The sequence below is a fragment of the Microcebus murinus genome, chromosome 7 (genome assembly GCF_040939455.1).
Source record: "Microcebus murinus isolate Inina chromosome 7, M.murinus_Inina_mat1.0, whole genome shotgun sequence".
NCBI lineage: Eukaryota > Metazoa > Chordata > Mammalia > Primates > Cheirogaleidae > Microcebus > Microcebus murinus.
Window position 1 is genome coordinate 42604503 of NC_134110.1, and position 13582 is coordinate 42618084.

The 13582-nt window shown below is 40.5% G+C and overlaps 1 protein-coding gene across 1 annotated transcript in view; it reads left to right on the forward strand.

Annotated features, from left to right (window-relative positions):
- The window catches only part of ANXA13 (annexin A13), a 74367-nt gene that overhangs the window by 16437 nt on the left and 44348 nt on the right, over window positions 1–13582 (forward strand). The window contains exon 3 of the mRNA XM_076005342.1: window positions 5598–5778. Coding sequence (XP_075861457.1) covers window positions 5598–5778 — 181 coding nt within the window. The remainder of the gene's footprint in view (window positions 1–5597; window positions 5779–13582) is intronic.

Consider the following 13582-nt stretch of genomic DNA (forward strand, 5'->3'; position numbering starts at 1 on the left):
TGTGTCTTCACGTGGCATTTTCCCTTCTTCTAAGAACACCCAGCCGGGCACGGTGGCTCACGCCTGTAATCCTAGCACTCTGAGAGGCCGAGGCGGGCAGATCGTTTAAGGTCAGGATTCGAAACCTGCCTAAGCAAGAGCGAGACCCTGTCTCTACTAAAAATAGAAAGAAATTAATTGACCAACTAAAAATATATAGAGAGAGAAAAAATTAGCTGGGCATGGTGGCACATGCCTGCAAGAGAGTGAGACTCTGTCTGGAAAAAATAAATAAATAAATAAGAACACCCATACCACAATCTGCTTTTTACTTTCAGTATAGTATTCAATAAATTGCACGAGATATTCACTTTGTTATAAAATAGGCTTTGTGTTAGATGATTTTGCCTAACTGCACACTGATGTAAGTGTTCTGAGTACATTTAAGGTAGGTGAGGCTTAGCTATGATGTTCGGTAGGTTAGGTGTATTCAATGCATTTTTGACTTAACAATGTTTTAAACTTACAATGAGCTTATCAAGACATAGCCTCATGTAAATAAAGAAGCATCTGTACTCTATATTTTCATCCCACCAGCTTTTCTACCAACTAGCTAGCTGATGTTTCATAAGTCATTTAGCTTCCCAGGACCTGAGTTCTCCAGTGTGTAGAATGAAGGCACTGGTCCAAGTGATTTGTCTCTTCTGGTCCTGCTTGTCTGTTTATACATCTTCCACCTTCCATACTTTTCTGGTGTCACAGTGAAGCTTATAGCATTGCAACTGTCAGATTTTACAGATTTTTAAATGCCCAGGAGTGCCACAGAAGTTCACTCTTGCTCTTAGTTTGCAGCTAGAGCCCTATATAGCAGGAAGAAGGAAGGGGGAGAGTCTCCCAACAGGTGTTTCTCAATGGGAGTGGCCACTGTTGGCTTGGGGGCTGGACAGTTCTCTGTTGTGTGGGAGTGTCCCATGCAGAGCAGGATGTATTTTTTTATTCCTGGGCCAGGCTCTACTCCCACCCTGCCAGACATTCTGGCAACTCAAATAAATACGCCTGCGCAGGTTGCCAACTGTCCTCTCCATGCATAGCATTGCCACTTTGAGAACCAAAATCCAAGAGATGCAAATAAATATGCCCAGTCTAGTAAAGGAATCCATTACACAGCACCTATTGTAATTTATAATCACTAAATATTTATAATGATACCCCCCTCAAAAAAAAACACCTCTTCCATCACTCTTCTTGTGTCCTCTCTTCACCCAGATGGGGTCTCCTCACTCTTCTTGACCAAGCAGTTCCTCTCCTTCTCACCTCTAGGGCTCCAACCATCACACTGTTCACAAATGCCCCGATGGTGCAGGAATGCCCCTTCCTTCCCCAGGCTGCTGTTGCTGGGAATCATCCCTGCCACCTTCCTAAGTGGCCGTCCACCTGAGAAGGAAAAGAGGAGAAGACACTAGGGATAGCTCTGTTTCAGTCAGATCGAAACTTGACTATGGGTAAATCTAAATAACCAAGAGGTGTCTGGAGGGGGGATGATATAGAAAATTAAAAGGCGTGTCTGCCTCCTCGCTTCCTCTCTTTCACCACCCTAAAGCCATAAAACTTATCTCTTCTTTAACTAGGCATTTCCTGTGCTCAGTAACTCATACCCTTGAACAGGATTTATCTCCACAATGAGCAACTCACATCAAATTTCCCTAAGCTCCACACCTCTGGAACATCATTGATCAGAATTTCTAGGAGGGGCATAGAAGCGGGGTAGGAAGGACATGGCCCTGAGAAAAAGTCTGGGGCTGGCAAAACGAGGCAGGGGACCGTAACACAGAAATTAGACACTAAGGAAAACAATAATAATGAGTGGTCAAAGCATTGGTTCTTAACCTATGTCTTTTTATCTTCTTGACCATTCCACTGTCAATTCTTGGAAGAAAGAGATTTTATCTTGTATAGTCTCCTGTCTCTTTGGAATCTTTCATTTCCTCCAATTTGTAAAGTTCTTTCCTATTTTGAGCCTTAGCACAAGCTAAGAACATCGAATCTGGAACACTTTCTCTTTTCAAATGATGGACTCCTTCTCATCCTTTAATTCATAGCTAAAATGTTAGCTCCTCCAAGAGCTTTATCTCCATTTAAAGTACACACACGCCCATGCACACGCACGTGCACACACACAGTTAAGCTCTGTGATAGCATCCTGCTTATCTTCTTCATTGCCCATATGACAATTTATAATTATATATTTGTTTCTTGCATAGAAGTTTGACTGTAAGTTCTAGGAAAAAAAAATTCATATCCATCTTGTTCATTGTTATAGTTCCAGCAATTAGCATGCCCAAGGAGCTCAATAGATAAAGGTTAAAAGAACAAAAGAATAAATATATAAAATCACGATTTAATAAACCTATATAAAATTTTAATTCTGTGTTATATGGAAACTTAGCATCAAATAAAAGTAGCATCTTAGACCAATAAAGGAAAGATGAATTATTCGGTAACTCTCTACAATTGTCTGAGTAACTAAAGCTAAGCTGAATCCCTTCCTTCCTTAATCCATATCAAAATCAATTCCAAATGGACCAAAGATATAAGTCTTAGAAAATGAAGCCTTAAAAGAACTTGAAGAAAATATACAAAAAGATTTAAGCATCTTAATGCAGAAAAGGTTTTTCCCAAGCATGTCAAAGAAGATTGATATATTCGAATATGTAAAAACTAATACTTTATTCACATATACATACACATTCAAAACATAGAGACCAAAGACAAACAATAAACTGGGAAAAAATAGTTGTTACATTTGATAAAGGCCTAGATTTTATTATAAAGTGTTTTACAAGTAAACCATGAAAAGGCTAATAAATGAAAGGAACAATAAAGGACATGAACAAGCAAACTACAGATCAATTCATATAAATGGCTTTTAAGGAATAGGATATACAGTTTTAAGGATATCAGATGAAAGAAACATAAATCAAACAATGAGATACCATCTTTAACTTTGAAATTGGCAGAAAGAAAGTTTGATAATATTTAGTGTTGGCCAATATGTTGAGAAATGATCACTGGCATATTATCATAGGTGGGTATAAATTTCATCTTTCAAAAGAAAGCTTCATGGGTCAGCTGGTCTATGAGAGTGGTCCAGCATTTTATATTTGTGTAGAGAACAACTTGGCAACGTCTATAAGAATTTTAAATGCACATACACTTTCATAAGTGATTCCATGCTAAGATTTTATTCTACAGACAAGCAAACATATGTTAAGATATGTATAAGATATTCATGTCAAAAAACAGGCTGGGCAGTGGCTCACACCTGTAATCCTAGCACTCTGGGAGACTGAGGCAGGCCTGAGCAAAAGTGAGACCAAAACCAGCCTGAGCAAAAGGGAGACCCTTTTTCTACTGAAAAAAAAAAAAACAGAAAGAAATTAATTGGCCAACTAAAAATATATAGAAAAAATTAGCCGGGCATGGTGGCGCATGCCTGTAGTCCCAGCTACTTGGGAGGCTGAGGCAGCAGGATTGCTTGAGCCCAGGAGTTTGAGGTTGCTATGAGCTAGGTTGCTGCCACGGCACTCTAGCCAAGGCAACAGAGTGAGACTCTGACTCAAAAAACAACAACAAAAAACAACCTTTAACAGTAGACTGATGAAATGAGGTTTGGTTCATATCCATAATGGATTACCATGCAGTCACTGAAAAAGAAATGTGCCAATGTTATGAAACATACAAAGAATGAAACAGAATCCGTTGTACAAACCCATTTTTGAGAGATAAAATGGTCAGAGAGAGGAGACAGAGAGACAGGTAAATAGAGAGACAGACAGACATGGCTGTATATATGCATAGACCATTTCTGAAAGGTCTCACAAAAAACCTCTTGGGGGAGTGACAGTAGGTCAGTAGGCTTACTTTTCATGGTACCGTGTTGTATTATTAGAAAAATTTACCATCTGCACATATTACTTGATAAATTTAAAAACTAGTTAAGTTGTAAAAATGACCTAGTATAACTCAATGTAGCTTTCAAAAAAATTCTCTGTAGTAATAATAGTGATGTTAGTAAAATAGCAAGGTTTTTTTAGTCTATTTAGTTAATGTTTTTATTATTAAAAGGCATAAAATCTTAAATGAATGCTCAAAATATAAAAGCATAATATTTTCAACAATATAACACCCAAAATATCAAAGCATAACACCTTCAATAATCAAAAGTGAGACAGGTTTAGTCTTTTAGTTATGAATAAGTTATTCAACTTAAAAAGCCTAAGCTTTAATTATTACACAGTATTTTATTTTTAAAAGGTGGCCTACCAAGGCAACTAGGGCAGTTTAAGCTCATTTGTCACTAGGGCCACTCCCTACCCATCTCCAACAATGTATTCAAATTCAATGCCAAAAGTTACTTATTAAACACAAGAGATATTATACCCTGGGGAAACCGTCATAAACTGTGCCTGTAGCAGGACTGGTCTCTTAATGAAATACAGAACAGCCATCTTAGAAGAAGGAAAATGGGCAATCGCCATGTAAGTATTCATTGCCTTTGGGAATCAGTTTTGAGTTTGGTTAGTATGTGGAAGAATTTAACCTCTGAAATTACGACTGACACTTTTATACTTTATCAATATGATTATGCTCTTTTTTATTAGTTTTAGCAACAGCATACCATGCTTTTAAAATGAATTTGGAATATATTTTTCCCCCATTGGCCAAAAATCTCTTAGAAGGGGCTAAAGAGAAAGAAGTATTTAAAATGAGGCAATAAACATACTTTGCAGAGAGCAAATGGATAATATGTATCTGTAGAATGTCTGACTCAAGCTGTTAGTTTGTAGCAAAGCTGTGTAAAACTTTCATAGACTGTGCTCATTCAGACTTTTGTGGGAAAGAAAGGTTCATGTAGCAAGTATATAGTAGACCACAGTAAAAATACTCCTATAAAGCCATATAACTTGGATTGAAAAGTAAAAGTATTCCAATATTATTTCTGAAATGCATCAAACATTCAGATATTTGCAAATACTCATGGAATAGACTTAATACTTTCTTTTAAAATGTTTAGGCTGGTGAATAGTGCATCTATAAATTGTTAAAGATTAAAAACCAACTAAAATGGTACCATTAGAACCAACTACACACAAGACAGATCAGAGTTGAATCTTGATTTTTGATATTGAAAAAATGCATATCAAAGCCATTCCAAGAGGAATTTTTTTTATTAAGTTTTGTGCACCTACTGCAGCTTCCCACAGCAAGGATGGTATAGTGCATGTATACTAGCAGCAAAGAGAATAAAACTCCAGAATCTTCTATAAACTGTTACTTCATCTGTAAGGTTTTTCCTTTGCTATATATTAAACCTATGCTCAGAAGTTTACAAAGCTACACATATTTTGAGAAGAAGCATTATTTTGAAAATCATCCATAAATAATATTTTTATACTATCCATGATTATGAGCCATCCATGCAGTTTATCTTTCAGAGAAATTGAAATCTGCTTTTGAAATAACTTCTGATAGATGCAGAGGACCTCAGGCATAATAATTGGCCGGTGCATTAGCCGCTTAGGAAGATAGTTTTGTCCTTTGAAAATCATCCCCTTGAGGAAGCTGGCCTTTGAGAATGGGCCAGCATTTTTATGTATTTCTTTTTTGAATTCTCAGAGCCAGACTTACTCCCTCTCAGAAGGCAGTCGCCAGTTGCCCAAGAGGGACACCCCACCCTCCGCAGCCGTGCAGCCTCTCAGCCACCCATCAGGGAATGGAGAGCCAGAGGCCTCACAGCCCGTAAGCACTTTTATTTCCCTCCAGATCCTAGGTATGACCCTGCTCTCTCAAGGGCCCAGTATTAGTCACCAATGACCCATCGTGCTGGACCCGCCACCAGCCACCAGCTGAAAATTTGATCATCGGGCATGACTTCCAAACAGGGAAATTTTTCCTTGGGAAATATATGTCACAATATCTGTAGCTAATATAAAAATGTAATCTTCAGTTTATGTTCTCAACAGTGTCTTATTAATAGTCCCATGGGATTGAGTGTATGAGGCTACACTATAACCACTAGGACATTTCAGAAAATAGTAATGGAATTTAACATGTGCACAATGAATGAATACATGCTTAAAAAGTAAATGCAAACCTTTTTAAAGGACAAAATTGTCCCAGTAATGCTTAAATTATTTGCATCAGAAAATTACTTGAATATGTGCAGAGTAGAATGCTGGTGGTTTTGAAATAACTACACAGCCACAACAAATTTACAAACTAAATACTAATGAAATACCAGTCAGTGATGTTTAAATGTATGTTATTAATTTAATATAATAGACGATGTTATTTTATTGAGATTAACTGGCTATGCTCAGTATAAAATTGCTCAGCTTGATTGCTCTAATGCTGGGTTTTTTGGTTTCATTTCATGTTGATTTGATTTGACTTTTTGAGCCTCAGCAAGTCTAAAATAGATGTGGTGAGTGAGTTATTAGTTCTATCACATTTCTCCATTCAACCTACTGAGAAACTTCTGTTTGTAAGACTTCTTGTAATGCCAGTGGGCCTCCTCTTGGCTCAAACACGTGATGTTTCCATCAAACCTCCTCTGTTCTCTATTCTTGTATCATTAGCCTGCAACAATTAAAGTATGGCTATTTGCATACAAACAATCATGAATAGAAACACAAATGCAGGCATTGAAATCATATGCCAGCACTTGGTCATCCTGCTAATCTGAATGCTTTATATTAATTTTTAAGTTATTATCAACATTAAGTACACTTTTGAAAGTCTCCTAGAAAAGTTTTGATTCCCAGGAATATGTCTACAGACCAGGGTCTGTAGATAACTGACAAATATTGCTGAAAAGTCATTTGAATATTGGCCAGGAAATTACATTTTCTAAGGTATTGTGATCTGGAATTCTAGCCAATCTTGAAATTAAAAATTACTTTTCCTTTGTGCTTTCCCCAATTCTTCCATCAGCACTAATGATTTTTTTTTAACTGAAGACTGAATGTTTGTGACTAACCTATTTGGAGCAGTAATAACCAGGAAACTGGGTTATGATCATTTGCTAGTTCACAATGTTCAAAGAGTTTGCTTAGCCTGGAGGACATGTCCTTGTGCTCAGTGAGCTTTGCAGATAGTGTGTATAGGCAGAAAAATAAGATTCACAGAAAAAATCCTCTTAGGTTTAGCTAGATGACTCTTCTATTGTGTGGGTTGTTTCCAAGAGAATCACTATCGGAAGAAAACGGAGACTTGAGATCAATATTGAGATTACTTTTCCATAGGAGTGTGGCTGTAGGATTACAGACAGAGCAACAGGGAGCGAGCAAGACCAAAAGGAGCTGTTTATAAATGTGGTCATCATCACAAACTCAAAAGGACTAAGGATTTCTAGGAAATGACTTGCAAGGCTAATGCACAGGCACTAGAAGGGACTACAGCTTTGCTACTCAATGTGTGGCCCTTGGACTAGCTGCAGCATCTGCATTGCCTGGGCACTTGTTAGAAATGCAGAATCTCAGGTCCTTGCAGACCTCTGGACTCGTGATCTGCATTTTAACAAAATCCTCAAGAGATTCTCTTGCACATTAAAGTCTTAGAAGCACTGGACTGGGGAATAAGTTCTCAAACTTGCCTGTACATTGAAGTCACCCAAAGAGTTCTAAAAGCCACTAATGACTGGGTCCCATCCCCAGAGAGTCTGTATTAGTTGATCTGGTAGTTGTCTAGGCATCAGGAGTTGTAAATGCTTCCCAGGTGATTCTAATGTGCAGCAGAGTTTGAGGAACACTGAATTGGAGCATACGACTAGCCATACAAGGACAGCTCTGCACACTGCTGACGAAAGCAGATGTCATTGCGCATGCCCATAAATGAAAACCAGTGTGTCAATGTTAGGACATCTGTTCAGCGATCTGCCACGGTGTTTGTGAACATGCCAAGCTTATTAATTGTTGGTGCCAATATTTAGCCAACATAAATATTGTCTCAAATGGAGAATAGCTTGGGACTTATGGCAGGTGAACACCAGGAGAGCTCAGATGAAGGTGAACCAAGGATACCTGGGAGCTGCACGGCAGGTGGGAAATAGGTCCAGATTCCTGAGAAAAGAAGGGAGGCTCTGAAGGCAGGTAATAATGTGTCTGGGATTTTGGAATCAAAGTAAGCATGGTCTTAACCAAGAGTGTGCATTAAACTGTGACCCCAAAGTGAAAGAAAACACAGTGACCCTGAGCAGAAACCAGCATAGACCATACCTCCGTTATCAGGAAATTTTTCTCCTGGAAAATTAGACCTTCAGAACACCACCGTGAGTACAGGAGGACACAAAGAGGGCCTCTGATGTCAACACATGACATGCACGAAAGCATAGCTTCTTCATTTAAAGACAAGTCTCTCATTCAAAGTCTAGCTATATTTTAGATACAATCTTGGGTTTTTGATTTCATGTCTATGGTAGATAAAAATCAGCCATTTTATAGAAGGGTTACGAAGGCTGCCACTTCTTACACTGATACTGTTAGGACAGATACACTGAGAGAAGGAAGAACATGCAAACTGAAACATCTACACAAGAATTCTAACGTCGTAGGTGGCTGGGACCACTTAGTGTAGGGATGGGGTGCTGTGCATCCCAGCAGTACATGTCTGCATTTCTGTGCACAAGAACCAAAACTAAAATGCCCAGTGATGATGGCTTAACTGCAGGTTTAATAGGACCTTCTGAAATGCTAACGATAATAACTGACAATTTACCAAATGTTTAGTAGACTGTGTGATGTTTTGAGGACATGATCCAAGGTCCTGGAAGTTTGAGCTCTTCACCCTACCAAGAACTTAACATATGTTACATCATTTAGTCCTCACAACAATCCTAAGAGGGAAATATTCTTATTGTTCCCCTTTTAAATATGGGGAAAGTGAGGCAAAGGGAAGTTATGTACTTTCTCTAAGGTTGGACATCTAGTAAGAGGTACAGCATGGAATTGGATTTAGGCACAAATTTTGAACCATGCTTTGGGTTCAATAAAGCTTCATATTATAGCAAATAGAAGCTAGCCTATTGGGTGTTCTAAAACTGTTGAACTGGATCATCACCTTATCATTTCCTCTTTACCCTCTTTCCTGAGCCTCCTTCCCTTCCCCCTCCAAGCTGGATTGGATGCTCTTCCTTGGGGCTTTCATAATGCTCTGTGTATAATTCCACCGCTCCACTCCCATGTGGTTTTAGAACCATTTGTTTAGTATGCCTGCTCCACACTGGACAGATAGTGTCCTGAGGGTGGGACTGAGTCTTTTACATCTTTATACCCCCATCACCAACACAATGCCTGCTGCACAGCAAATGCTCAGTAAAAGTTTCATGAATTCCTCCATTCATTGCATTTTCTCAATGAGCCTTAACCAACCAGTGTTTTGCTCGGTTGGAGTTCAAATCTCTATATCCAGTCACACTTCTAGAACAATTCATGGGTGTGGCCCCAGCACCTCTGTATTTTTTAAACTCCTCAAGTGATTCTAGTGTGTATGCAAAGTTGAGAGCCATGGGTATAATGGCAGGTATTCTGCTAATGCAGTGGTTTCCAAATGTGGTCCCCCAAACAGCATCATTGGTGACACCTAGGATCCTGATAGGAATGCAAATTCTGAGTCCTCACCCCAGATCTACTGAATCAGACACTCTGGGGATGGGGTCCAGCACCCTGCATCTGAACAAGCCCTCCCAGTGATTCTGATGCATGCTCAAGTTTGAGAACCACAGTTGAAACAAACCTCTCACAGGCCCATGCTACAGCTGTACACCAGCTGTACCATTCCCACCACTCAACCTGCAGGGATGCCCAGATGATGGCATCAAAAGCCTATGTATCTCCACACCTTCCTCTCACCCTGAATGCAACCCAGGGAACTGCCCTGTTCTGCTCCCTCCCTGCCCACCCCCTCTACCAGCTCTCATCCTGGGGCTGCACCAGGAGAAGGCAGCTGAGAAAAGAGTCTTTCTGCCAGCTCAGAAGAAGGAAGTCCATCTCCATTCTTGCAATCAACTTTACAATTCCAGTTCAGTTCAACATATTCTTTTAGAGACTCCACCACAAGCCAGGTACTGTTTGAGGCTCTGCAGATTCAAAGAGGAATAAGATAAAAGACCACGGTCTATGCCCTCAAAATAGCTCACAGTCTCATGAGGGAGGCAGATGCAGACATAATTATAATGATGTGTGATGGGCACTAATAGAAATGTGGCCATCAAAGCAAAGTTAACAAAATAAGTCAACAGAGGGAGTGATTTTGCACAAGAGAAATGAGTAGAAGCAGATCCTTAAAGTGGAGCAGGAGGATGTGCAAAGAGAGTAGAGAGAAGCAGGTATGTTCACAGAGCCACAAGATGATGAGGGCTGTGGGCGTGGGTAGCTTTAGCCCTGACAAGCACTTAGTACATTTGCACAGCAATTGCCTAGGGAGCTGCCATCCTCTGTCCCTAGGCTTTGTGCATCTGCAGGGCAGACCCTGTGTTTTAGTCATTGCTGCATTCCTTGGACTTGACACATAGCAGGCACTCCATAAATACTTTTGGTAGAAATATTGACGAACAAGGAGTTGAGAGTAGTAGACAGGTGCACATGGATGAGGCCCTTGTACGCTATACCAAGTGTATTGGTTTCCTAGGGCTGCCACACAAAATGCCACAAACTGGGCAGCTTCGAACAACAGAAATATTCTTCTCCCAAAGTTCTGAAGTCTAGGAGTTTGAAATCAAGGCATCAGTTTGAAATCAAGGGCTGTGCTCTCTCTCGAGGCTCTGGGGATGTACCTTTCTTGCTTCTTCCAGCTTCTGGTGGCTCCTTGCCTTGTGGCAACATACCCCGGATCTCTGCCTCTGTCTTCACATGGCCTTCTCCTCTGCATGTGTCTCTGAGTCTCTAGGTTCTCTCTTTTCTTATACAGGCACCAGCCATTGGATTTAGGACCCACTCTAAATCCAGCATGATCTAATCTTGAGACGCCTAACTAATTATATCTACAAAGACTCTGTTTTTAAAAAAATGCACATGAATTTGGGGGAAACACTATTTAACTCACTACACCAAGGAAATTGGGTTCTATTACCTTAGGCTAGTAGTGGTTTTAAACTTTAGCACATCAGATTTCCTTGGAGGGCTTATTTAAACAGGAAGCTGGGTCCTACTCCCAGAGTGTTGACTCGGGACACTCTAAGGTGGGGCCTGAGAATGTGCATCTCTCACAAATTCCCTGGCGATGGTGATACTGGGGCTGCTGGTCCAGGGACTACACTTTGAGAACCACTGCCATAGGCATAGGGAAGCCCTAACCAATCTCAGACAAGGGAGTGACAAATGTCAGAGCTACTTTTGGATAGACGAGGCTGAATGCTGGTGGCAAAATGTTTGGAGAGAAACACGACCAGAGGCAAGTTAAGCACTTGGGAGGCAGTGGCCCTGGAGAGAAAGGAGGACCCTCCACCCCTCCATCCCCCAACTAAAACAGTGACAATGGAATTGGAGAGAAGAGGGCAGATTGGAGTGTCAACCCAACAAAACTTGCTGACTGATTGGATATGGCAGGTGAGAGAAAAGGAAGACTACAGAGGAATCCCAGGTGTCTAGCTGTGTGCCCAGGGGGGTGGAGGTGCAACCCAGGGCTATAAGGCAAAGTGAGAGATTAAGTTTGGTGTGGGGATCTGCTGAGTTTGTGTGTGTACATCTGTGTACACCTGGGTGTAACGCCTAGCAGGTACCTGGATCTGAAACTCGAGAGAAGTTTGGGCTTGAGGTAATTTGGGAAGTATAAATTCTCAGTTGTTTTTGTTTGTTTTTTGAACAATTCATGCGTGTTTGATTACAAGTAGCACACCACAGGACTCACAGTGGCTCAAATAACAAAGACATATCATTGTCAACCCTAACAGGAATTCTGAAAGGAGATGATTCCAGGGTTGGTTCAGCAGTTCGGTCACATCGTTAAGGACCCAAAGTATTTCTGCCCTTGCATCCTGCCACCCTCAATACTGGCAATGTCTCCCCTCATGGCTGCATAATAACAGTCGTGTGTTCAAGTTAAAGATCGCACATGATAAAGCCACAAGCAAGAAGGAAGGGGACAGAGAAAAACTGCCTGTCTCCTCATGTACACTTCCCTATCAATGAGGAAAGTATTTCTGAAAAGCTCCAAGCAGACATCCTTTCTATCTCACTGGCCAGAACTGGTCAAAATCCCAACCCTAGACTAGCAAGGAGGAAGAGAAGAGCCATGAATCCCGATTCATCCCTGGGGCTGGGCTTGTCATCTTGTCAGCTTGCGCATACTCTCTCTCTCTCTCTCTCTCTCCTCTTTCCTTTCTTTGTGTTGGCTCATTCTCTCCTATTGAAAGTGGGCTTTTTATTTTCAATGGTGTGGGAAGCAAAAGGGGTTAATGAGAGGGAGGCATGGCCACAGGGAGCTCAGACATCACAGACAGTCCCAAGGCCCCACATAGCTCTCAGCTGGCTTGGGTCATGTACCTACCCTGTGGCCAAGGTTGGCCTTATCTATCCTTGGCCATGGGGTATATTGCTCCATTAGCACTGCTTTCCTATAACTGTTACTTTTATTAATATTACTGTTATTACCACCACTACTAATACTATTGGATAGCCTAAAATAAAAATAGAATGAAGACTTGGAGATTAGATAGAAAAGCAGAAAAATAACTCACCTTTCCAAAGAATGGGGACTTGGATGGTTGTCGTAGAAATGAAAAGGAAGATAAAAATGTTAAATAGAATTTTAAAGAAAGAATTAATAGGTTTGGATCCAATGCATATTTAAACTCTCATACCAGGGTAAAGAATAACATTCATTGTTTTGATGCTGATTGAGACAGAAATTTGCTCAAAGCAAATTTAGCCATTTTACCTTGTTTCCTTTTCAGCAAATCAGAACTTGTCCACATACTGTTGGTGATATCCTGCTACACTGCACATCTGATGCCACGATGGCCCAGCGCAGCCCCCGATATTTTCTCTTTTCTATGCCATCTGGCCATTTATCATTGACACTTGAGGATTCCAGAGTACACTAGCCTCCTTTTTCCCTGAAGTAATGAATCCCAAGTTTATACTCTCATTGAATTGGCAAAAGATGGCCTTTGGCAATATAAGAAGGAAGTGGATAATCCTTTTCTAATGAAAACCGTGCTTCATTTTTCATAACTCCTAGAGGCATGGTTCCTTTCACGGTTGAGATATAGCCATCATCTCTCCAAAACCACCTTATCCTCCAAGTTCACGTTTGATGATACAATACAGCAGTAATTGGATATCTGGAAGTTTAGTACTCTTCAGAGGTTTCTAACTCCCAGAACAATCTGGGGACAACCTCAAAGCAGACAGTCTTGTTCCCAGGACACAAAATCTCGTTTCCAGATAATAAATGATATTCCGCCTTTAGTAGAAACTCCAAGTTCTCAAATCCAACACAGCACTAAAGGGCCCCTAAGAATGAGTCAACAGAGATGTCACATGGCCACGTCATCCTGCCAGTGTAGGCTGTGTTGCCCACAACAATCCTGATGTAGACAGGAAGC